Source organism: Candoia aspera, chromosome 4 (genome assembly GCF_035149785.1).
Source record: "Candoia aspera isolate rCanAsp1 chromosome 4, rCanAsp1.hap2, whole genome shotgun sequence".
Lineage (NCBI taxonomy): Eukaryota > Metazoa > Chordata > Lepidosauria > Squamata > Boidae > Candoia > Candoia aspera.
The window spans coordinates 99094232-99120067 of NC_086156.1; the positions used below are offsets into that span (position 1 = coordinate 99094232).

The 25836-nt window shown below is 41.6% G+C and overlaps 1 protein-coding gene across 2 annotated transcripts in view; it reads left to right on the forward strand.

The window, feature by feature from the left end:
* The window catches only part of TTYH1 (tweety family member 1), a 63036-nt gene that overhangs the window by 3434 nt on the left and 33766 nt on the right, over window positions 1-25836 (forward strand). For both annotated transcript variants that reach the window (XM_063301186.1, XM_063301187.1), the window contains exon 2: window positions 14294-14466. In XM_063301186.1, the coding sequence (XP_063157256.1) occupies window positions 14294-14466 (173 nt within the window). The remainder of the gene's footprint in view (window positions 1-14293; window positions 14467-25836) is intronic.

Below are 25836 nucleotides of genomic sequence, written 5' to 3' on the forward strand. Positions count from 1 at the left end.
GTCAGTTAGTATGGGTTGTCCTGTGTAAAATCATAAGCACAGTCACAGTCATGTGATTTTTCACTTAGTGACTGCTTCACATGATGACCTAATTGCTGGTCCCAATTGTGGTCGCTAAACGAGGACTACCTGTAAATCGTAATAAATAAATAAAATCAATTCCATCTACTCCCTTCAAAGAAAGAGGTTATTGACATAGGAGCCACAGATGAGTGTTCCTAAACTTCTAACCTCAGTAGTAGCTAAGGAGTGGTAATTACTTCTGGATCAGATAAACCAGATAACAAATACTTAAGCTGTATATATTGCTAAGAAACCCTCTGAGGCAAATGAATTTTTTTTTTAGTTCTGCAAAAGTTTTTCAAAGTTTTCCTCAGAGCTGAGTTGATCCAGGATGACGTTATAAGAGGACCAGTTTACCCAAAAGACAGTATCAGATGCTAGTCATTTAGATAACTTAGAGTTTCCATAAACATAAGCATCTCATGGATAAACAGCCAAAGTTATGTCTGCAACTCAATATTTCCCATATATGTCTTGCAGCATTAAACACTCAGTGATGAATGGGGAGAGGGGGGACCTTCAAACCACCTTTCTTAATGGATAGCTATAATATACAGTGAAAATGCTGGAAAAATGTAGGATGTCCTTGCCAAGAAATTTATCCATTGCGTTGTATATTTATTTAAAATAATGTGATGGAAATATATGGGAAAGCCCCTCAAAATAGCAATCAAGCCTTGAGTTTTATTCATTTTAATCCCATTTATCTGACTTCAAATACACAGGAGAGTTTTAAACCATCTGTCTAGATCTTTTACTGACATCAAAGCACTGGATGAATTCAAGTTTACCAGCTGAGAAATCTTTTGCTGCCAAGATAAGCAAAGGGGTCAGAAGGTGACCAGTGCCATCAAGTGGGCTTGACACCAGTTCAGAAAGCAACCAGATGTGATTCCAAACTCATCTGCTAATGAAATAAGATTAGAAACAGACATTTCTGGTCTTCTAATAAAGCACGTTATCAACATAATATAAAATCGTATGTTTCTCCCCCAGGCAATTTAATTTATATTTTCAGAATTTCTACTTATGTTGACAAAGGGTTCTAAAGGTAAATTAAAGAGGACATCCCTGATATATACTTCAACATATGTTTAACGAGCAGAAGGCACACTATTAATAATTATCCCTAATTTAAGAGTTGAATAAATCATGTCAATTCACAATATGAAACTTTTGCAAAACCTTTCTTAGCATTGAAGAAATGAGACCTGCTGGGTCTTGTCTATTTTGTCTGTTTTGAGTTGAAGCAAGAACATCAGTTAAAAATCTGGTATTGTAAGAAATAGCACAGCCCAGTGTAAATCCAGCTTGAGCTGTAGTTGGAAGAACAGCCTATAACATATGGGCCAACTTAGTTGCTAGCTTCTTAGCATCTGTTTTTATCAAAAAATGAGGTCTATAGTGAGAACAGATAGTAGAGATTTTGCCCAGCTTTGGAATGATGATAGTTGCCTCATCAAAACTAAAAGGCAGGGTTTTTATTTGAAAAATCTTAATTGTGGACCTTCTATGGGGGACAGAAACCCAGTAAGCTTTTTATACCAATCAGTTGGAAAATTATCAGTCTTCCCAATTTCATAGATTTAAGCGAAGTGACAATTTTACAAAGTAAGATGAATAAGCTGGTCCTGTGATGCAAAAATGGAATCTAATCGTCTGAAATTTATTATAGCAGCCCACTGCAGCAGATTCTGGGCTGCTTATGAAGTGTAATATTAAATTAAAGCAATTAAAAGCATAAACAAAACAAAACAGCTAAACTAAAAACAACCACTGATGAACAAGTTGAATGGTATAATTTAGAACAGAATTTTTAAAAATGTTGATTAATGAATGGAATCCCTATATACCTTCCCATTTATATCCCAAGTAGATGGTGCAATATTTACTACATTTCTCTCAATTTTGCAAAATTGTTGCTATCTGCTATGTGCTTTTCTAAAATGAATCTCTTTTAGAAGTATAAGGCTGAGGGGTGTCTGCAAGGAGCGGGTCAAAAGGTTGGTGGCCACAGCCCTGTGATCAAAGCCGTGTCCCTTTTTTATGTTCGTCAATGCACATAAAAAAGGGAAAGGGTTTTCATTGCATGGTTGTTGCTGCCATCTTGACTTTTTTGACATCCCCCCTATGATCGCTTCTGGTAAAACTTGTTTAAGTTTGTATTTTACAGAGGCCAAAGGTTTATACAGATCCAGATATGGATGGGATGCATAAATCAAGAACAATTTTTTAGGTTTCTTCTTTTAAAATGTAGCTGTAGCCAATTCATGCTTCTTTTTCTATGACACACATGCAATAATGTTTTTGCTTAACAAAACATTTGTAATTCAGCAAAAATACATTCAAAGATCACTTATCAGTTTGAGCAACAAACCTCACAGAAGCATGATCTGAAATTATAACGGCATCTCTATTAAACATGCTTTAACTTTAGATGTCCAAAAATGAAAAATCAACAACTCATCTAACTCCAGGCTCTTTAGTATAGCTTTAACTGCTGGAATGACAGTAGCTGCCCCCCAAAATCTCAGTTGTTTTCATGATCCGCCATTAGACAGCCTTTAAATACAAATGCCATGGATGAAATTTGGAACCCTGTGCTCCCAAAGTATGCTGTTTGTGATGTGATCTGTGGTCTCCATTCCAGCCTTAGATTTAATTAAAAGTAAAATTATCCTGCCCCAATGTCTTCTTTGGGTTTTTTTCTGTAAACCATACCTCCCCTTCAATCATCTCTGCAAGTCTCTTACTAGGAAATTGTGAGAGTAAAAGGCAGATAGATATTCTCCTTGGATTCAGGACAAGAATGTGCTCAGTGTTAAACCAACTGGTAGAGAGCTATTTCCTGAAATTTACCAAAGGGGAATTTGGGCATAAAGTATACTAAAAACAGTGTGAACAATACATCCATTGATTTTAAAAGTTTTGTTGAACTGTTTCCTATGGAACTATTCAGCACGTGAGTTGGATGGTGCAAGATCTCTTTCTCCCTCCTGGATGAGTAGAATCTCCACAGCTATAATACTTGGTATCTATAAATAGGGTAGAAAAATGTAACAAAAAGCCTTTATGAAAATGATCAGCTTTTCTGAGGGTCTTCACAACGTTTCTGAACTGGCGGGCTGAGTATGGAATACTTCAATGGTCCTTTTAGCCAGCTTCATTTCTTCACTGGGAACTTTTAATAGACGTTTTTAAATTATAAAATGGGAAATGGTTGAATAAACCACCGTTTATTCTCAATTCCATTGGGTTAGGCCTATACTAAGCTGGTGATACCTCCTATTCCTTCTCTACGCTTTAAACAACAGCCATTGATGTTCTGAATCCATGATTAAAATCTGGACCTGGTAGGATCTGATCCAGCTTTGTCAACCTTGTGCACAGCAGATTTCTTGGAGTTTAAATTCCATTTTCTCCCAACCAGGTTGAAGTTGAAATAGTTGTTATTGGGAGAGGCAACACTATTGGAGATCCAACAAGCGAGATAGCTACTTCCCATGGGATTTAGCCCCTCCTTCCCCCATCCTGTCTTTAAAAGAATTACATTCTAGATTGGGCATGGAGCATTGTAGGGGTGGGGAGGGACTAATATAAACACCTGCTCTTTGTCCAATCTGTTTTTTATTCTGCTTTAGTTTTATGCTTTTTATAATTTTAAAGTTTTTAGTGTTCATAATATTAATATTAATTTGTATATATTGTTTTTAACTTTTTCATAGACCGCCCAGAATCACTTGACTTGAGATGAGTGGCTACGTAAATGTGATGAATGAATGAATGAATGAATGAATGAATGAATGAAGTGATAGACTAGCTTTGTGCTGGAATTCCTCAAGGTTGTGTTCAAATGTGATAGCAGTAGACTGCAGCCTATTTAACCTGGTTGCTGAATTAACTCATTTGCTGGCTTTGCACAGTCCACTGAACTATAAACTAACCAAATGGGCTGAGTTTGCACAAGATGCTGAGTTAAAAAAACCAACCAGAGTTAACATAAATCAAGCTTAACATGCATCTGCAAAGGCATGTGGAAATACATCAGCTTAGCTATTACCTAGTTAAGTAGGTAGGGCAAATACAGCAAACTGTCATTCAGTGAAAATAAACTTCTTCATAGAATTTTTGAAAGCCTTTGCAGACACAGGTATTCAGCAAGGAAATGAGATGCTGTCACTAATCTGCTTTGCTATACAGTGTATTTATTAATGTACATGTACTTTATAAAGGTTTTCTAGGCAGCAGAAGCTAAGAAAAAAAAACTGAATGAAATAGTTCTTCCCACTTCAGTGCACAAAGCTGAGAATGCTACAAGTGTTGGGGAAGTGATTGCTAACTAATCTTGAAAGGAAAGGAAATTATCTGAAAAACTTCAAGGGTGGATTGTGGTTGGTTCAGCAAACCAGTGGGGTGTCTGTGGAGTGGGCAAGAGGGTTCAGAATGATGAAAGCAGTGTTGCGATGCAAGCCCCACCCTTTTCTACGTGCATTATGATGTCACACACATGTCCAAAAGAGGTGGAGCTTGTGGCATGACACCACCATGCTGCTTTTGTCATTCTGATGAAATAGCAAAATCCTGCAGATGCTGCTGGAGGCCACTTCCTGCCCATCACAAACTCCTTCAACCTGTGGTTTTCAAGATATGGTAGACTTGAACTCCCAAAATTCTCAGCCACTATGAGATTGAAGTTGAATGCAGATCGCAGCATTACCTAGAAGGAAGAAATAGAGGCAGACACATTTCCATTCAATCATGCCAGCTCTTATACACACAGCAGAATCAGGTGGTTATGCTGTAGTCCCTGGCTTGGAATGCACCGCCTTATGAAAACAACATCTGGCATGTGTGTGTCTTTGAGTTCTCATCTGGCAAAAGATTAGTGGACAGTAGAGCGAGAACTTTTTATCTCTGTTATTTTCCTATTGTGCTGGTTTTCAATCTGTGTGAAAGTTTTCCTTATTTATTTACTATATTGATTAACCAATCTAGTGGTGTTGGGGGGGGCGGGCAAAAGGGGACAGAGCGATGTAAGCAGGGTCATATTGTCCTGGTGTCACAATGCAGGCCCCTGCCCTTTTCTACATGCATTGCGTGTTGCAGGCCTGCCCAAAAGATGCAGAGCTTGTGGTGTGAGGTCATGATGTGGCTTTGGTCAAAATCAAGTATGTGAGGCAAATCCAAGAATGAAATATAATTCTATAATAATAAAAGCACAATTCATTGGCATCCTTCCTCCAGTAATGCTCTTTTAAGAAAAGCAGCACTAATCCCACTGATTGATAGATTCAAGGGGTAGAAGCCATTCTTCTTCCCCCCAGGAAGTGTGCTTAGCAGGGATTGGTCTCCAAAATGTTCAAAGTTTGGACTGTTCAGACTTCAGAGGAGTCAAAGTTCACATTTAAGACACTTTTCCTTGTATTAAAAAAAATCCCTACATTAGAGTTCCCAGAATAGCCATGGTGGGTAGTCATTATAGTAATTAAAATCCAACACATCTGGAGGACACCGAACTGAAGAAGCTCACTACATTCATGTAGTAACAATGTAAGGGATGAGCTGATTCCCTCAATTCTAGTTCTTGTGACTTTGTGTTTTAGAGTTGTAACCTGAATTTCGACCATCCAGACAGATACGACATTGAGTTCCACCACAGAATCCAAGTCCCATTACTAGAATCCTGTTTGGGCTTGGTTTTCCCTTGCCTCCTCTTTGCTTTAAAGGCATTGTGGATACCAGAAACTTGCATATGGTATTTGAAACAGATAAGAAATGTGCGGGCTGCTAGGTGAGCATATTCAGATCAATGTTGGGTAATTCAGTTTAAAGAATTGAGATTTCTGATCATGTAGAATGTAGGAGGTCCTTTTCTAACTTTCTTTTGGAGGCACTGAATGGAGAGATCTAAACAAAACTCCTTTTCTTCTTCCATGCCACGAGTCTTTTTTACAGCTCTTTAAAATATCCTAGATATAGCTTTTCACCTGGCACCTCTTCACAGCTCTCTTTACACCTTCTGGCTATTTTACGCCTCATTTGCACAGAACTTTAATTGATACCGCCTTGTGGCTCCAGGTGGGATTGTTTTTCAATCTTCCACTAAGCTCTCAATATTTGGGGTACCATATTGGGGCTGCAGAAGTCCTGGATGCTACTAGGTGGCCTCAAGGAGATCCAACTGCCCACCTGCTCTGTCTGCCCCCTCTTCGTGGCAGTTCTTGCCTCGCCAATTAAATTTGTACAATGCCAAATTGTCCACAATGTAGTCTCCATCATGGCATTGTGGATAATTTAAAAGGTTGCCCCAGCGAAGCCTGTCATTTATATTTCACATAATACAGCTGAGTGACTCTTCGCCTGTATTCATCTATTGCACTAAGCCATGGTTTACTTAACCATGGTTTATTGAATTAACCACAATTAATGCAGTATGCTAAGCCATGGATCATGGTTTAGAAATCACACTGGTTGGATTCAATTAGCATGCCAGAAACAGGCAACCCCTGCATTGTGGTGTAGTGTGATGTGTCAGCCAGGCCTACATCCTAGACACCCTTGGTTTTTAGAGGACATTTGAAACATTTATATATAACTTCCCATTGAAACTCTCACAACGTTGAAATGGTGGCTCTCAGGAAGCCCAGTACAGTATTGCTTGGGAATATTGTTGCCACTGGTCAGGAAGCCTATCTGGGCTCATGGGATGGCATAGATGTAGGAGGAACCTATGAGACCCTTTCAAGCCTAGAGTAACAGGTTGGCACCAGGTGAGCATATCTCATTCATATTCCCCTGCCAACCCTTAATCTACTTGTTCCTAGCCTAGAACTGATTGTTTTGCTGAAGATTATACTTAGTATGCTGATTCTAAAAATATGCATATAGAACAGGGGCTAAGGGAAGGAGATTGTAGTCAAGTGTTAATCACTGGCCAAGTTTGTGGATTCCATTCTATTTGCTGTTTGATAGGCTTGTTAGAAAGAATGCTGTATGAGATGGGTCTTGACCTGACCAGGGCAGAGAAATCCAGATGGTCTATTCAGCCAGGGTGATAACTGACTCATTCATGGAGTACGTGATACCTGCTCTAACCTGTGAGGCTGTTTTCCCACATAACAAGTCCCCCCACCCTGGGTTGCTTTTATGATGCATCTTTTAGACCATGTTGTCTTCTGAGTGCTCCTCGGTTCAATTTGTCTCAGAATCGTGGTATTATCCGTTTTATTTAGTGGATGCTGCTAAGGGAAGGTGTGTGCTGTAGGCATAAGGGAAAACCAACTCAAGGAATTTTCTATCTCTATTGTGAAATAGACAAATCAGGATCAGATGTAAAACTGTCCAGAGAACCATCCAAATGTCCCGAAAATGATGGGAGGAAGGAACGTCTCCAATTTCTGCTTCCCCCAAGGGACTGGTGAGCAGAAAAGGTATAGTTTGAAAAAGCCAGTATTAAATATACATGATCAGGGACTGAGATTATTCATTAGGCAGGGAGTACTGGTTGCAGGAGGACCAAGTGTGCCCATATGTGACGCAAGTTCGTCATAGTACTAGGTACTTCATACAGTACAAATTCTCAGACAATTGCATCGTGCGTAGATTCTCAAGAGAGAAGTTTGAAAGTAGGAGAGCATTAGCAGAAATCGCCTATAAAAATCTTCCTGCGTTTTCAAAAAGCTTTGCAGTTTAACACACAGACTTGAGATTCCCAGTGCTGGCAAAATGTCTCGTTGCTGTAGTAGCATGAAACTCCCCAAAAGGGAGACTGATCCTTGCATCCTTGGAGCTAAGGGCTACCTTCTGGACATTGGGAGACGTGTTAAGGGCCACACTTTGGAAGTGGCAGCGGTTACTGCTGCTTTTGGAAGGGGAGTTCAGATGTTTGGAAGGGTGAAATGGATGCCTGAAGCATCTGCAGGGTTTAAAGGTTTCACTCTGGGAGCCTGGGGGTACAAGTGGACAACACGTTGGGCCTGAAGGTGTAAGAGTGGTTTAGAGACATAGGAGTGCTCACATAGCACATTTCAGCAGCTCTTTGAACCAAGCATGGATTGGGCCATAGCTGCCAAGGGTGGCAGCATGACCCTAGGAAAAAATGTAGCCAACCTAGGGGAAGAGTGGCCAACAGGTGTTAGAGCGACACCCCTGCATGCTTCAAAGGGTCTTTGCTCCTTGAATCTAACTTGCCCCATTCTGTCTTGGGCGAATACAACATCCATGTAAGATGGAGAGCACATCATCTGGGGACTGACCACAAAAGCTAGTTCACACAACTGGAGAGATTAGATTTTAGGATTAGGAGATTCGAATATTGACTATGCTTTTCAAGGCAATCAGATCAAATCAACTAGCTCGACATCAGAAGAACTGCATATTCAGCTAGGATGGGAGTGGGAGAGGCACAGCGTTCAAAATAGGACGAGCATCAGTTGGTTTATTTCTCTTTGGCTCAGGGCCTTTCCCTTGCATCTGTTCATGCCATAGACGCTGCTTGACAACTCTTTTTTCTACCATGATGTGGCTTAATCTCACCCCAACCCATCCCTGAGGCAGCTTAAAGTTGTCCTTAGTTGTTCTGGTAGTAATATAGCTCTCCCCGCCACCTTTAAGCAGGGAACAAGCCATGGCAATCTTGCTCTCGGTGCAAACTGACATGCTTCTCTGACCATCTGGTTAGAGCAGTGTTTCTCAACCTTGGCAACTTTAAGATGGGTGGACTTCAACTCCCAGAATTTCCCAGCCAGCTATGCTGGCTAGGGAATTCTGGGAGTTGAAGTCCACCCATCTTAAAATTGCCAAGGTTGAGAAACACTGTGATACAGGGAGGTGCTCTTAATATAAATATTGTGTGATACCGTAAAGGGCAAAGACAGTTGAAGACAAAGCCATGGGAAATAGCAGAAGTTTGGAGAATCCTCTCTTGTTCAGCTGCCAGGGGGAAGTTGTGGGTAATTCTAAGATTGCACACCACCATTGCAGTCTGTGAGTGAGTGAGGAGGAGGAGGACGTCTGTGGGAGTGGTTTCCCTTACAGAGATAGCAAGGAGGTGAGCATGCTCACTCTGATATGTAGGTCAGGCCAAGCCTCACAGCTGCAGCTGATCCAATTTGCTGAGGATGTGTGCCAGTATATGAGAGAGATGAGTGAGACTCAGATGACAGGGGGGAGGACCCATAGATTCCTTTCTGTAGCTACCTGCTCCTCCTAACATCTTAGCCCTGAATTCATACTGTACTGAATGCCCTTCTTCCTAGCTCCAGATAGAAGGAGGCTGTTTCTGCGTACTCCATGCTAAGGAGAAACCATTCTATGCATTCACAGGATGCCTTTGTCCCATACTGAGGATTTTCCATGTTGCAGCAGGATTGCCTGGCATTAAGAGCAAGCCATAAAGCTGAATCCTGACCCACCCAACCTTGACCTATCCTTCTCAAGAGTCATCCATTCGCCTCCATTTTAATCGAGCTGCCCCCTAACATCTTCTGTTCCTCTCCATCTTGTCTAGAGCTATTATATCTGCAGATATCCAGATGACTGCAAATTGGCAGCAAATATTATTGTGTTCAGTATCTCTTTGCTGCCATCTAAAGGTTGTCCAAGGTTTGCCACCTAGATACCGAGTAGCCCCACCATATCCCCATATGATTACTACACTATTCTCCTTCCTTCAAGAATTTAGAATAATGCACTTCTTTCTGTCTAATTGTCACAGCCCTGTGAAGATGAATAAGTTGAAAGATATGGGCTGACTCCATGTTACCCAGTGATTTTTCAATGATTGCTTACCAGATTTGGAAATGGCTCCATTTGGTTTAATTCAGCACCACTGTTTGGATGAAAGGGAAGCGAAGGTTGGAATTTGTTTGTACGAGTTCTTTATCCTGCTTTTTATCAAACTGAAGTGTAAAGAAATGATCTTTCTTTAAAACAAACTTTAGAATAAAGCCAGTTCAAAACACAGCCAATTACAATTGTTTAAAACTGCAAACAAATTACTCAGTGTTAAAATTTCTAATAAACTCTAGTCAATGCAGTAGTTTTCAGCTATCATTTAAAATGAAGCCAAACATATTCCAAAGAAATTTGGCATTCTGTCAATCAAATCTATCTCACAGGATAGTTGTGAGTGGGGGGATTGAAGGGGGCAGTGGCATGTTCAATAGAATCTAATGAATAAGCAAAGAAATGCCTGGAAGCCCTGAATGGACTTCATTTGGCACTTAAAATATGTTTTGTAAAAGGTGAACATGCTTTAGAGGAATTTCCAGAATGGTAGCTGTATTCCAAATGTTGCAGCATAAGCAATAAAAAGGGCTTGTGACATCTTCAGAGCTAACAAATTTATTATGATGTAAGTGCTTGTGGCATTCCACTTCATCAGAAGACTCTCCGTTATTAATGTTTCAAGAGAAGGAAGATCTTAAGTGATGGGCAGGTACTTGTCAACAAATGCACGGAGGATAATGCTGCCAGAAGCTATTAAACTCGATGGCTACATATTACATCCAGTAGTAGTTGCAGCCTCTGAATTCCAGTTGCTGGGGAACACAAAAAGACAGTCCTATAGCTCATGTCCTGCTTGAGAAGTTTCCATCAGCATCTGCCTGGTTTCCGTGAGAAACAAGACATGTTTTGATCCAGCAAGGCTCTTCTTGTGTTCTTATGAGGTGATCTTTCAGGGGCAGAACAATGTAGACTAATGAGGAAGAACAAGACTGCATGGACACAACTTAAGAGACATCACCTAAAAAATAGACTTTCCCCATCCTCTTGCCTTCCAGATGTATTGGATTTTAAGCCCATTACACACCGGGCAATTTTCTGTGGGGAAGCTGAAATCCTACATATACGTAGAGCACCACACTCAGGAAAATGGTTCTACTTTAAACACTACTAATTCTGGATTAGTAGTGTTAACTAATAGCCAGATCACAACACTCACAGTAGTGAGATATAATGCATTTCTTTCGTATCTAGGTCCTCAAGACAATATCCAACCCCTGCTATTTTTAATTGGGATTTTTGGCCTATAGAATATAAACCTCTTTGCCCTGTTTAAGTGCTAAAGTTGATGCACTTGGTGTACTTTGGCTTTTAGATGTTGGCTAGATAGGTAGGAGCTAGGAATGAAAGATTCTAGGGTGAAAGGAGGAATTATCAGACAATGAACAGCGCGAATTTGAGATGGGAAGTCTGTTTTGTGAATAGGGTGATCACAAGTTAGCGGGTAGGCAAAGGCTAATGCACTTTGAATAAACAGGATCTGCAGGGAGGCAAGATGGTAAATGCCTTTGTGTGAGGTGGTAGAGCAGCTCGGGCAAAAAGGGTTGACCGCATGGGCCCCTGAGAGCCTTGAATAGATGCATGGAGTGTCCTTGTGACCAAAAATGCTTTCAGGCTTGAAAGGCCAGTAGCAGATTTCACCACCAGCCACTCTCTGACTGTGCCAGCTGCTGTGGGCACAGATTGTAGTGTCTCAGCGTAGGCAAATGGTCAGATTGCCTGTAATCTGTTTGTCAGAGGGAGAGGTAAAGAGAGAGGGCGCATGAAGCAAATAAATACTCTTACCCATGCACAAATCTTATGGCCTCAGGCAGGATGAGCCATCAGGAAGGCGCTTGGAACTTGCTGTATTCTGAGTCTTGAGATCAGCTGAAAAAACTGTCAAATTACCCTGGATGGAAAGGGAATAGGAAGAAAAATATGAAAAAAAAAAAGGAATATTTATATGGTCTACAGCAGGGTTCTTCAACCTTGGCAACTCTAAACTGTGCGGACTTCAACTCCCAGAATTCCCCAGCCAGCAAAGCTGGCTGGGGAATTCTGGGAGTTGAAGTCCGCACAGCTTAGAGTTGCCAAGGTTGAGGAGCCCTGGTCTACAGGGTTTTTAAGCACCTTCTCCAAACTTCAAGGATAGGAGGATACATGCGTAGAAATCATAAAGTGACCCAGAACCTTGAAGGATATTCACAGAGGATGGCTTTCTGGTATTCAGATGATAAGTTCCTACAGCCAGGACTAACATCTAAACAATGCAGGACTGTTTGTATTCTGTACTACTTTAAAATATTCAAGCCTTTGTGTTTCCAAACCCTCAAATTCTGGGCTCAAATAAAAAGCAAGCACACAGTGTGTGTTTACTAAGAAAGAAGCCTAATTCTGTTTTATCTGGCTTATTGTCAAGAAAGGGAAAATGGGACTGAAGCTTTAGATTCCAATGGGTTCTGTTGTTACTAGTACTATTATTCTATTGTATCCTATTAGTGATTGTCATGTGTGGGGGGCTGTGACCCTTCAGTTTTGCTGAACTCGTTTCCAGTGTTCCTCACCCCTGATCTTACTAGTAGGGCTGCTGGCCAGGGAAGTTAAGCACTACAGGCATCCCACTGCTTTACAGAATGCAAAATCTATGCCGGAAAGAACCAAATTCCAAGGGGCATTTAACAATGGAGGAAGACAATAAAAGCAGTCATGGGCATCTCCCAGGGCAGAAAGAGTGGCAAGTGACATCACATGCATGAGGATCATGGCATGTGCCAGCCACTTATAAGGAAAGGGAAAGAAAATGGCGGTAGGATTGAAGGGGTAATATTATATTTGTGCTAAATGGCTCAACATAGAGAGAATGTTTTTGAGGCTAAAAAAATAATGAACGAGAAGCTGATTCTCATTAACTTCTCCAATGTCCATAAAGCAATGAAGATCAGCAGGAAACTATGGTTTTGAAACTATTTGTCAAATGTTTCTATGAAATCTTTCATGCTTTCTGAAAGATTGGGTGCTCAGGCCAAGGTATGCATTTTTATGAGTCATCTTTCATTTTGAAATTAAAACTAGACAACATCAGCAGAATAAGTATACTATAGAATCTGTTTTAAACAAGCAATAAAAGCCATACATCGTAATAAAAATGCAGAGTGAGCTTCCCCTTCATTTCTCTGGATCAGTGTTTCTCAGCCTGGGCGACTTGAAGATGTGTGGACTTCAACTTCCGTGGCTGGCTGGGGAATTCTGGGAGTTGAAGTCCACACATCTTCAAGCCGCCAGAGTTAAGAAACGCTGCTCTGGGTTGTTATTTAGAAATGCTAGTAGCATAGCAAAGGCATATTGGATATGAATTAGCCTCTGCTTTTTTTCCCCCTTCTCTATATCAAAAAGAGGAAAACACTGGTCCAAGCAGTTTCATGGAGGGAATGAAGCACAGAGATGGGAAGTCCTAATGAATATGTGCAAGTGAGACATGTAGATGAAGACTACATCATGAGGGTGCCAGGTTGACAACGTTGCTCCCAGATAAAACTTCCATGGTACAATAGGTCTGTGCAAGTCCTTTCAAGAGATGCTTCAGAAGCACAAGAGCTTCTCCCTTTGAAACATTACAGCAGCTGCACTTTCTCCAGGCTCATACAAATACTTTGAAAGCTGCCCACAGCTATCTCCTTATGCTTCCAGTTGTACAATCATCTGCCCAACCTCTCAGAATTTTATGGGGAATATTGTCTTCCTTTCAAATCAACCATGTTTTCTCACTGCTTATTCTGTTTTTTATTTTTAACTGTATTAAAAAAAAAATTAAGGAGGGAAAAACAGGGTAGCTACACAATGTCTTTTCAGAAGCAATGCTAGGCAGCTTCCACCTAGAAGCACCCTAAGCCTGTTTCCTTATCAGTGGTTTACAGTGTCATATAGAGTCATGGAACAGTCAGTTTGGTGTAGTGGTTAAGGCACCAGGCTAGAAACCGGGAGACCGGGAGTTCTAGTCCCACCTTAGGCATAAAACCAGCTGGGTGACCTTGGGCCAGTCATTCTCTCTCAGCCCTAGGAAGGAGGCAATGGCAAACCACTTCTGAAAAACCTTGCCAAGAAAACTGCAGGGACTTGTCCAGGCAGTATCTGAGAATCGGACACGACTCAATTATATAAAAAAAAATTCAATCATTGTTGTGCCACTGTAAGAGTAATGAGGAGAAACCTCAAAAACAGCTAAGATAATGCTAATGAGGAAATGGTCTTAGCAAAGGATCCTGCCTACATACTATCAAACCAATCTCCTTATTCATTGCAACTAGGAACTTGACAGAGAAAGAAAGGAGGCATAAGGAGTTCATGTTTGATAAGGGGAGCATGGCTGTATAATGTTGCACATTTTTTCTCACCGTAACCTATGGGCTGAAAACTTCTGCCTGCTTTATATGTGTTTTTAAAAACATCTCTATTCATTCTCCAGGCACTTCTGTTTCTGGCCAGCGTCTCGGGTTTGTGCTTTGCCATCAGTCTAGTTCTCATCTGCGTCTACCTGATCCGCTTTTGCTGCTGCACTAACGAAGATGATGAGGACACCAAGACGCAAAGGGTTTGCTGTGTCACCTGGAGCTGTGTTGCGGCTGTTATCATCTGCTGGTAAAGGAAGACTCCATTCCGTAAAAGCAGTCATTTCTAGGCTATGACTGCTATGACATTTCATGCTGTTATTCCCTATGAAAGAGGGATTCAGAGGCAAATAAGGTACCAGGGATCTTGACTCAGGTTTGGTGGCAGGAAAACCAAGATGGTTTAATTCTCAAGATAGTTTGTAGTGCCCAGCTTGATTCTGCTTTAAAATAATTTCTGGCAGATGGTAAGGAGATATACTGCAGCCTTCAGACCTCTGGATCAAGTGTCTTGAGGAGCTGGTAAGGTCCCATCTGGAGGCCACATATCACTACTGCCTCCAGCCTGCTTTCTCTCTCAGTCTTGGGGCATGCATAGAAGTATTATGTTACTTGGTAGCCCTGCCTCACCTGTTGGACAGCCATCTTGCCTGTTTCCTGATAGGAAGGTCCTATATCCCATTTTCCAGTGTCTAAAACAGCCTTCTCCAAACTAATGGCTCCAGATGTTTCAGGACTGCACTTCCTATAATTCCTAACTAGCACAAGCAAAGACATATAGCCTGGGGAATTCTGGGAGTTGCATTCCCAACACATCTAAAGGGCATGAGTTTAGGGAAGGTTGCTCTTAACCAGTGTTTCTCAGACTTAGCAACTTGAAGATGGGGGGACGTCAGCTCCCAGAATCCCCCAGCCAGCCATGCTGGCTGGGGAATTCTGGGAGCTGACGTCCCCCCATCTTCAAGGCTAAGAAACACTGCTCTAAACCAACCACCCAATAGTTGTCAGAAAGGGGAATGGCATATGGAAGATTATCAGCTCAGTTCCATGACTATTATGACAGTTGATTATCTGATGAACTCAGCTACCCTGTGAGTATACATACACTTGTTCTCCCATATAACAATATCCAGAGGGTGGCATTACATGTACAGGAATACTGAAATAGTTGCTCCAAGCGTTATCAAAGATGCCATTTCTCTGTCTGAAATGCCCTAATTTTTAAATCATCTCTTAGTTTCAGACAATCATTAAGGACAGCCATCGAAGAAAATGGAAGCAATGGCCCAAAACACTGGAGAGTATTAGACTGGGGATCAGCCAGCTGGCAACACCTGGTCAATCTTGTCTGGGCTCAGATCTAGTTAGTATTTGAAAGGGAGTTCTCCAGAGAATCTCAGGGCTGTAGTCTAGACTGGAAAGTTAAAAAATGCTTGTTGGAAGAGGGCAGTGACACCATTTCCATCCTGCTGTCAAGAGAGCTACATGGGAATGGCCATGAAGTCACCAGGAGCTGAGCTCCACTGGAAAAGGAGTCTTGACTTTAGACGAAGGAAGGACACACTAATCCTTTGCCAAGGTAATGATTTCACAAATAAGGGTCATGCACATGACAATGCTCCTAAATCCATACATAAATCTACAACACTTAGCCAAGCTCAGCTTCTTGGATTCTCGCATCCTTTACAAGCCAGCCATGCAAAACAAGATTTTCTTTTGGTTTATAAAGCAGCAGTTCAATCACCTTGGTTCAGTCAATAGGGTAAGATTAAATTGCTGGTTAATTTAGCAGCTCAGGCTAGCAGAAACCAAGCAGATGCAAGGTGTATGTATCAACTTGCAGCTGATTCACAGGAAAACTGGCTTTCATGTGAATTCTATGGTATCCTTTATAAGAGAGAAGCTACAAAGCCTAGCTCCTCCATCTCCACCCCCTCCAGACATTAACTGTCTAGAATATTATTGGTTTCTCTGTTTCTTTCAAGCGTCTGGTGGTTCTCTCCAATCTCTCATTCATCGCCCATCATCTCCACCCCCTTTTTTTCCTGAAATGAAGCCACAATAAGCCTCTTGTTCCACTCAGAATAAGAAATTGTGTCCCATTCTCTCTATTCCATCACATTCTCACCAGGCCCCTCTCTCTCCCTCTCTCTCTCTCTCTCTCTCACACACACACACACACACACACACAAACAGAGCTTAGCTGTGCGGTGAGGCAAAGGGTTTGAAACCCACATCAGGATGCTTGTTTGATTGTTTCTACATCAAAACTCTGCTCTACAGAGCCGGAAAGATGAAAAGGAGATGTCTGTATTTGTAGTAGTTGTATATCTGTAACAGGTAGGTCAGGAACGGACAACAGGAATAGCAGAACAGCAGGAGAAGACCACTGGCTGTCTTCTTTCTGCAGTGAGTCTCAGTTATCTGGCTGAGCCTGTGGCTTTTCTTTCCCACAGTCCTTGTACACCTTTGCAACTCTGTAAATCTGGGATGTCCACGGGTGGGACAAGGAGGGACAGGTGATTGAACATGCATCTTGATGTTTAACTTACACCTTTGTGCCAGGCATTGGGATGCAAATTCCTAAAGACAGGATTTGTGTCACAACATCCTTCTGCACTTGTCATTTTTGCACCATTGTAGCTGGCTATAAATAGCATGGTCTTTATAAACTCCCTGTGCTTTAAAACAAGTCAGCGAATGCTTTAAGTGAATAACAATACCTGTATATGCATCCTCTTTAAAAGAATTAAGGGTGTCCAGCTGACACAAAACATGGCCAAAGATCAAGACTGATGACTGAAAGGAAGGTCCCACCACAGGGGTTGGGGATCTGTTACAATTCCTGTTTTAACACTTTGTTTGTTCTCATACAAAAGATGACTCCTTAAAAGTTCCTTCTTGCCATCGCTCTGTCATTCATTCATTCATTTACTCTGCAGCTTGTTCTGCACAGTTTTCCCAAGCAGAGTGTGCTAGTAAAGGGGTCATAACAGCTTCGCTTTTGAAAAGCTGACGGATGTCTTAACAGAATGTTTAAGCTCCAAATGGATCATGTTGTACTTATTACAAAATAGTAACAATGCAAAACACATTCAGCCACGTTCACTGAACAGACATTAGCAGGCAGAAGGGAAGCAGCATGGTGTTGTTTTATAGCCAACTTGTAATATATTTATAAGCTTTTGGACTAGAAGTCAAGATTCTTCCATTCCCCCACTCCTTCAGTCATCAGGAGGATGCTGAAGTCAGCAAAATAAGCAATATTAAAACAGATCCTGATCATCTTTCCAATAGAGGGCACAGATACAAGATAAGGAAGTGTGTTGCCAGAGACAGAGATAGGGCTGGATTCTGGTACAGCCAAATAAATTAAAGTTAATCTGCATGTGATACACAAAACCCAATGCTGAATTTCAGGCAATGGAGGACAATACAGTATATGCCTTTCTCTTCCACGTATAAATCTGTTCCTAGGAACTTTCTGACTGAGCCACATAGACCACTTAACCATATCTCATTTGTTGAATTTGGTTTACTGTATTATGTGAAAGCCAACTGTAGTTTATTTGATAAATTGCGATGTGTGAGCCCTGCTATAGAATCCTGGCTCCTCGCCCTCCCTTCCTAACCTTTATTTTAGGAGGCTGCTGTCTTCCCAAACCATCAAACAAGGAACTTTTGCATATGCCAAAGAACCTGTGAGTCTTAGTTCTTAGATTTCTACCCCTTTTCAAGGCTGCCAGATACCTTTCCCAGCCTTGTTGACTGTAACTTTTTCATTTCCCAATATGGCAACCTTCCCCAACCAGATGTGTTAGAAATTCCTGTGCTAGAAAATCTGGAAATTGTACTTCCAGTACATGTAAAAGTCAAAAGGTTGAGGGAGGGTTTAAGGCAAGTAAAAGAAGGTAGACAGTCTTCCAGCCTGGATTCATACAGATAACAGAAATCAACAAAGGGTCCCTATAATGCCTGGATTTCTTGCTTAGAAATAAACATCAAGCATCTGGTAATACAGAGAAGCTATCAATTCTGACATGTATGTATGTATTTGATTTATATGACTGCCCTTTTCACCATTGTGATTCTGAGTGGCTAACACCACATTAAAAAAAAATCCAAAACTAATTTAGAACTCACCAAGCCATACTGAAGCAAAAGGCAATAATGCATAAGGGTGAAACAACAGAAGATCACTGAGCCTACATTTTTCAGATCATTCATTGCCACCAACTTCTTCCTCCTTTTCCCTCTGCAAAATTTTGGAAACCATGGCAACATGTAGGACAACCAAACTAAATGGGCAGAGAGGGAAAAATGTCTTTGGTCTGGAGGGAGCAACCTTTGTTAAGAACTTCCCTTTGGCTATTAGGTGAGTCTTCCCCAATCTGCGACTCTTTAGAAGTCTGGGCCGTTACATCCTGTAACAGCCAACCAGCTGTGGGAGGCAGAATCCTGCATAGTTGGTGGGTACAAGCTGAGAATGGTTGTGTGGTATCACAGTACTTCCCTCAACAGTTCGGCCCAAATGGTCCCCAGAAAAATCTTGGCAGGCACTCTTCCCCTCCTCCCCCTGCAAATCAGAGAAGTGCAAAAAGAGAGAGAGAGAACTAACCCCCAATTCCATCACCTAACCCACCATCTTTTCCTTCAATTCTCATTCCCCTCCACTCCATTCCTGGAGTGAACGTTTTTTTAAAAAACCAAACAATTTCTTTAATAGAAAAAAAAAAGTCTAGCTTCTGTCCTCCACTCCCCCATCCCCCTCAACACCCCATCCCTGTCCTGATTTGACAAGGGTCGTATTGGGGTCCATTCCCAGCCGCTTTTGGGAACAAGCCCAGCAACCATAAAAATAAGGCACCCATTCATGATGAGGCTGGGTCCATTCATGGCTGGAACAATGGGGCCTCTGTCTATTTCCTTGGTCCCAGTTGGGGTAGGCTAAGGGTGTATGGGGACGGACTGCTTAAAGACATTCGCTTAAAGACATTCTGCCCCACCACACAATCCTTCCAAATCCTTCCCACAGTAAAGAGCCTTGACAATGGAGGCAGGATCAGCCCATGGAGCGAGGAACAAAAGCTGTTGCTAGGGGCTTCCTAAGAGCCCACTTTGGCCTTATGGGCCAGGCCTTTTACATACAGTCTGCCCGGTTTATGTTAATAGCATTTGTTACCTTCACCTTGCCGATAAGGTTGTTTGCTAGTTGCTCTCATGAATGGCAGCCTGTGGTCCTGGTTCAAGGTGGGGCGAGCAAGGATATTTACTACTGGCAGCCTAGTAACAAGAGAGGTCTTCTAAGTTCTGTAAGAGATGTGCAAAGAGAAGAATTTCAGCCAAAGCAGCTCTTTCCATTTTGATAGAAGAAACCACAACAGTAAAAACAAAGAGAAAGGAATATCTATCTGTCTGTCTGTCTGTCTGTCTATCTATCTATCTATCATCTATTTCTATCATTATCATCTATCTCTGTCATATCTCTCTCTCTCTCTCTCTTATCTATCTATCATCTATCGTCTATCATCTATCTATTATCTATCTATCATCTATATCATCTATTATCTATCTATTATCTATCATCTATATCATCTATTATCTATTATCTATCATCTATCTCATCTATCTCATCTATTATCTATTATCTGTCTTTATCTATCATCTATTATCTGTCTTTATCTATCATCTATCATCTATCATCTATCTCTATCATCAATCTATTATCTATTATCTATCATCTATCTATCTATCTACCTCTATTATCTATCTCTATCTATCTGTGTGAGCAACTTAAGAGTTCTTGAATGGCTGCACAATCCACACTACTCCATAATATGGTTTGGTTTTGTCTGGCTTGCAGTTTATAAACCACACTTAATGGCTGGACGTTCTGTGTGACTCTGTCTACTATGACTCGATCAACAAATCATGGTTATAAAAAAGTCTTAGCTTAGTGTTATGGGTGATCCTGGAAGGATGCTTTCTCAGCCATTCAGAAATTACACCCTGGAAAAATTCAGTTATCCATGACTAGCTCAGAAATAAGATTGAGTACCACAAGGCAGACATTCGATGAGGAGAAGAGTGAAATACTTCCCCCGAGCATTTTTTAAAAATGCAAACAGCCTTGAAGCTGAAGAACAGAGGGAGGAAGAGGCTTTTTCAGTAATCCTAATCTTTGAGTCTGAAGTTCTGTTTCCATATAAAATCTCTATCCCAGCAGCTGTTTTTTCTACTGCTGTAGAGAAGAGAAATAACAGTTGGGGGAAGGGATATTTTAACTGGAAAAAGAGAGGGAGGAAGAGATCCCTTCATATTCCTCTATTCGAACAAACGGTTTTCCATAGCTGCTTTTCATTTTTAGCATCAAGATGCCTGTATGTGTCTGAGGTTGTTGAAGTTGTATCCACCCCCACCCCCCATTTATTTCAGAATCTGATTCTCTTGAACAGGAGAATGAGCTTGAGGTTGTCGTGAGTTCAGAGGTTATCTTAGGACATCCTGCTAGTAGAATTAAGTAGGTGTCTGGAAATACCAGCTACATGTTTCATCCTAAAACCATTCATACACACAGTTTTTTTTCTTCTTGCTTTTTAAGTTGATTGGAATTTGCCACAGCCAAATGAATACCTTTACAATCCTAATGTAATAAATTGTTTATCTATGGCAATGTTTCTCAGCCTTGGTCACTTTCAGATGTGTGGACTTCAACTCCCAGAATTCCCCAGCCAGCCTTGTTTAAGTCCACACATCTGAAAGTGGCCAAGGTTGAGAAACACTAATCTATGGTATAGATGCAACATCAAACATTGGGTGCATCTAGGCAGGAGCAGAAGATCCAGTGAACCTGGAAGGTCACAAAATATCTTTTCCCAAACTGGTTCTCCCAAATACATTCAGCTACAATATTCCTTTTTCAGTATTCAATATTCATTGACAGCTGGCTTATTGTGATGGGACATTGGAAGTTGCATTCCAAATGCCTGGAGGTTACCAGGTTGAAGAATATTGCTACATCTGTCCACCTGTTCATTTCTCTTCCAATACGTGTAGATTCCAATGGTAGCAGAGACTCTGAATAAGCTGACTGAAGCCAAGGAGTTAAGAAATTGACAAGCGGACACAATATTACATAAGGCATTGGGAAAACAATATATTTTGCTCAGATTTGTGAGCAATACACTAGATGTATTTGCATGACCTACGATGTTATATAATTTAAAGATTTACTGGATCAAATGGTGCATCACACTGGACTAGGCTAAAGTAGAACTGGGCAATTGGTGGGTCAGCATGTTTTAGGGAATCATCTGTTGTCTGAACATGTTATGTGAACCAGGTCATTGTATTACATGGTTTGTTTGGGGCATCGCATGCTACATGAACACAATTGCTGTGTTTTAATAAAATGTCATTAGTGTAGTACAGCAACCCAGCCAGTACATTGTTTAGACCCAAAGACTAGAGCAAAATGTGGTAAACATGAAATACCTTAATCACACTGTACCCCAAAACCTTATCCTGGATTCCCTCTTTTGATCAAGGATAGCTGCTTTGAAGTTAATGGTCACTTCCATCTTCTGGATCTTGAGACATGGAGATTGAGCAGCATCTAAAATGAAACTCCTCCTCTGTACAATTTTCTTTCCTTCCTTTCTCTTATTTATGCATATGCCAATAGAGATGAAAAAAGGAAAAGAAAGAAAATAGATGGCTTGGGACAGTATGGATTGTTTGAAAGTAATAGCAGGAAGGGACAGCAGCAAAGATAGCTGGTTACCAACCAAAATGCCTCCACCAGTTATAATCGGAGCAGTCCTCAGAGTATTTGATCATCTGATGCCAAACTGTAAGGTAAATTAACTAAGTTAAGCTAAGTTCATATTCATATGAATATGCCCCAGTGTGCAATATTCAAACACACAAAATATGATGAACTAAATTAAATTTGCATCCAAAATGACCCTTGCTCTTATATATTATTAAAGCACCAAGGAGAAATGAGTTCGTCACTCATGTCTTCATCTGCCATTAGAACTCAATGGCCAAGTTGGTCCTGGAAGAGCTCAAAACTATGTTACATCAGTGCTTCAAGTGCTGTAGTAGTTGCAGATCTGTTCTGGGTGAAACGTAAAGTGCTACTTTATTATCTTCAAAGACCTACAGAATAGAACTTGGGTCTAAACTCCTTAAGACTTGAGAGAATCTGAGATTTGCCTCTGGCTATCAGATTCTTATTTTGTGACAACATAGGGTGCAGCCTTCTCTATAGCTACCCTAGTTGCTTGAAATGCATGTCCGGCTGAGATGGAGGTCCTAATTAAAAATCCTGAAACCACATATTTGTAAGCAGGCTTTTTAATAGTTGATTTTATTGGCTAATTTTAATTGTTTTAAACTGTTGCTTTAGATCATTTTTAATATCTCAGATTTTGATTTTAGGTTAATGTTTTCTTCTAAACTGCTGAGAAACCTTAGTGGTTGGCAGTATGATAAGCTGTATAAACAATATAATAATCTCTCTTCCAGCATGCAGGCTGTGTTAGCACGACATAATAGGCAAAAGAGTAATTGGCTAATTTGTTGTTCAACGCAGCACGGCCCCAGCCATAACGCTTATTTTAAGGTTCATTGTGCTATATGAACTGGTAATTGGGTTAGTTCAATAAAGCATAAGACAGGCTAACCATGAATATATATACTGAATGAGCTCAGCCAGTATTTCGTTTTATTACCAGAACATTATTAATTCCCATATTTTAGTTGATTGCTTACCAGATCCTTTAGGATGAACACTTAATGCCTAAGAGGAATAGAAGAAACACACTTCCACTGCAATATTCTCTGATAATTCTCAAAGAATTGCTTGATGTTTGTAATAGAAACTTTTTCATTATTTGCTTTATCAAACTGTATTCAATGCACTACTATAACCAGCCACATTTTAACCTACTATATTGTGTGAACCTAGCCCTTGTGGTTAGTTATGATTGGGGTATCCTGCAAACAGGCAATAGTGTTAATTGAGTAAACCATGGCTCAGTTAATCATGAGTAAATGTCATGTGGATAGCATGTATATTTATATCTAGTACTAACTAGGACAATTCAATACTTCTTTAGATAACTGTTATTTTATCTATCTATCTATCTATCTATCTATCTATCTATCTATCTATCTATCTATCTATCTATCTATCAATTTTTTATCACCACCCATCTCCCCCACACAGGGGACCCTGGGCGGTTCACAATAAAAACAATTTAAAATTTCAATAAAATCATAAATAAAACCAATAATCAGTCAGCATAAAATGCAACGAAGTCCAAGCCACGGCGGATCTAATTCAAACCATAACTGGATAAAAACGGTCCCCGCAGAACTAGGTAATCAACCAGTCCCAAGAATGGCTCTTCCCCTCCCTATTCCAGACAAGGCAACAAAACCAGGTCTTCAGCTGTTTCCTAAGTCCAGAAGAGAGGGGGCCAACTGTATTTCCAGGGGAAGGATATTCCAAAGGGCAGGAGCTGTTGCAGAGAAGGCCCGCCTCCTGGACCCCGCCAGATGGAATTCTCTTACAGACGGGGTCCGCAACATGCCCTCTCTGCACGATTGGGTGGGACGGGTTGATGTGATGGGGTTGAGACGGTCCCTCAGGTAACCTGGACCCGTGCCATGTAGGGCTTTAAAGGTGATAACCAACACCTTGAATTGGACCCAGAAGCAAACTGGCACCCAGTGCAGCTTGCACAGCAACGGGGTTATATGTGCTGATCTTGGAGCACCCAAAATTGCCCGCACAGCTGCATTTTGGACCAGCTGTAGCTTCCAGATACTCTTCAAGGGTAGCCCCATGTAGAGCGCATTGCAGTAGTCTATATGGGAGATGACCAGGGCGTGAGTGACCGTTCGAAGGGCCTCTTGCTCCAGGAAGGGGCTGTCAGGGTCAGTCTCGCTTCGCAATAAGACACAGACTCACTTAATGGGTATTAAGGATTTCTGGTTTATTGGAATGATGGCTGACAGAACGAAAAACGGGAACGGGGGTGGTGGTGTGGAGGTGCCCCTTTTATACCCTCTTGTAGTGCCCCGGGCTCCTCCACCCTGCATTGTCCCGATCCCTCTTGATGGGACCCTTGATGGCTGCCTGGGCGTTTTCCCGGTGTCTCCCTTTGTCCCCCGGATTTGGTTGTGTCCTCCAGGGCACCAGGTGCAGCTTATTTCCGTTCTTCCGACGTCCTTCTTTTCAGCTGTCTATGGGTCCATGGATGTGGGTGCTTTTGGGTGCTTGTGTTAATCCCTGGTTTAATTATCTCCTTCCTCTATTTCTTAATGATCATGATCTATGTTGTGAGGCTCTTTGTGCCTTGCAACGAGGTCATGACAGGGGCATAACTGGCACACAACACGAAGTTGCGCAAAGGCCCTTCTGGCCACGACTGCCACCTGCTCTTTGAGCAGGAGTCGTGAATCCAAGAGGACCTCCAAGTTACACACTGAGTCTGTCTGGGGCAGTGCAACCCCATCCAGGACTAAAGATGGCAAATTCCTAGGAGCTGAGGGGCCGTTAACCCACAGCCACTCCATCTTACCAGGGTTCAGCTGAAGCCTGTTGTTCCCCATCCAGACCCCAACAGCCCCCAGGCACCTGGAAAGGGCAGCCACAGCATCACTTACTTCCCCCAGGATGGAGATGTATAACTGAGTATCATCGGCATACTGATGGTACCTCATCCCATGGTGATGGAGGATATCACCCAGTGGTTTCATGTAGATGTTAAATAAGAGAGGAGAGAGAACCGAACCCTGCAGCACCCCACAATGGAGGAGTTGAGGGTCGGATCTCTCCTCTCCTATCACCACCGACTGGGACCAGCCCTGGAGGAAGGAGGTGAACCAGCGCAGAACTATGCCACCCACCCGCAACTCCCTGAGCTCTCCCAAAAGGATATCATGGACGATGGTATCGAAAGCCGCTGAGAGGTCAAGGAGAGCAAGGATGGGTGTACTGCCTCCATCCCGCTCCCGCCAGAGATCATCCATAAGTGCGACCAATGCAGTTTCCGTTCCATATCCGGGCCTGAAACCTGACTGAAAGGGGTCCAGATAATCCGTTTCCTCCAGGACCCTCTGGAGCTGCAATGCCACCACCTTCTCAACCACCTTCCCCATGAAGGGGAGGTGGGAGACTGGACGAAAATTATCCAGTATAGTAGGGTCCAGTGATGGTTTCCTGAGGAGGGGGTGCACCAGCGCCTCCTTAAAGGCTGCCGACCTTTTCCTATTTTACCAGCCTTGGAGGTCCTTTCTATTATAACTTGCTTAGCATGATACCTTGAATCATTATTAATAGTCCTTAATTACTAAAGGAGTACCAGGAGCCTAAGTACTCCTTTGGTACTTCTCTTTTAATGCAGCATTATCTGTTTTTTGCTAGTGCCGTGTGACTGAATTATAACTGGCCTCTTATTGAAACAACTGCTGGTTCCATTTGATAAAGCTATAACAATTTTCTCATATATAGAAGGCGATGTTAGAATTTTAGCCCTCTGCAATCCTCACTGTCACCATATTAGTGCATTGTTACGTGCTAGAATATGGTTCCCACATCAATAGC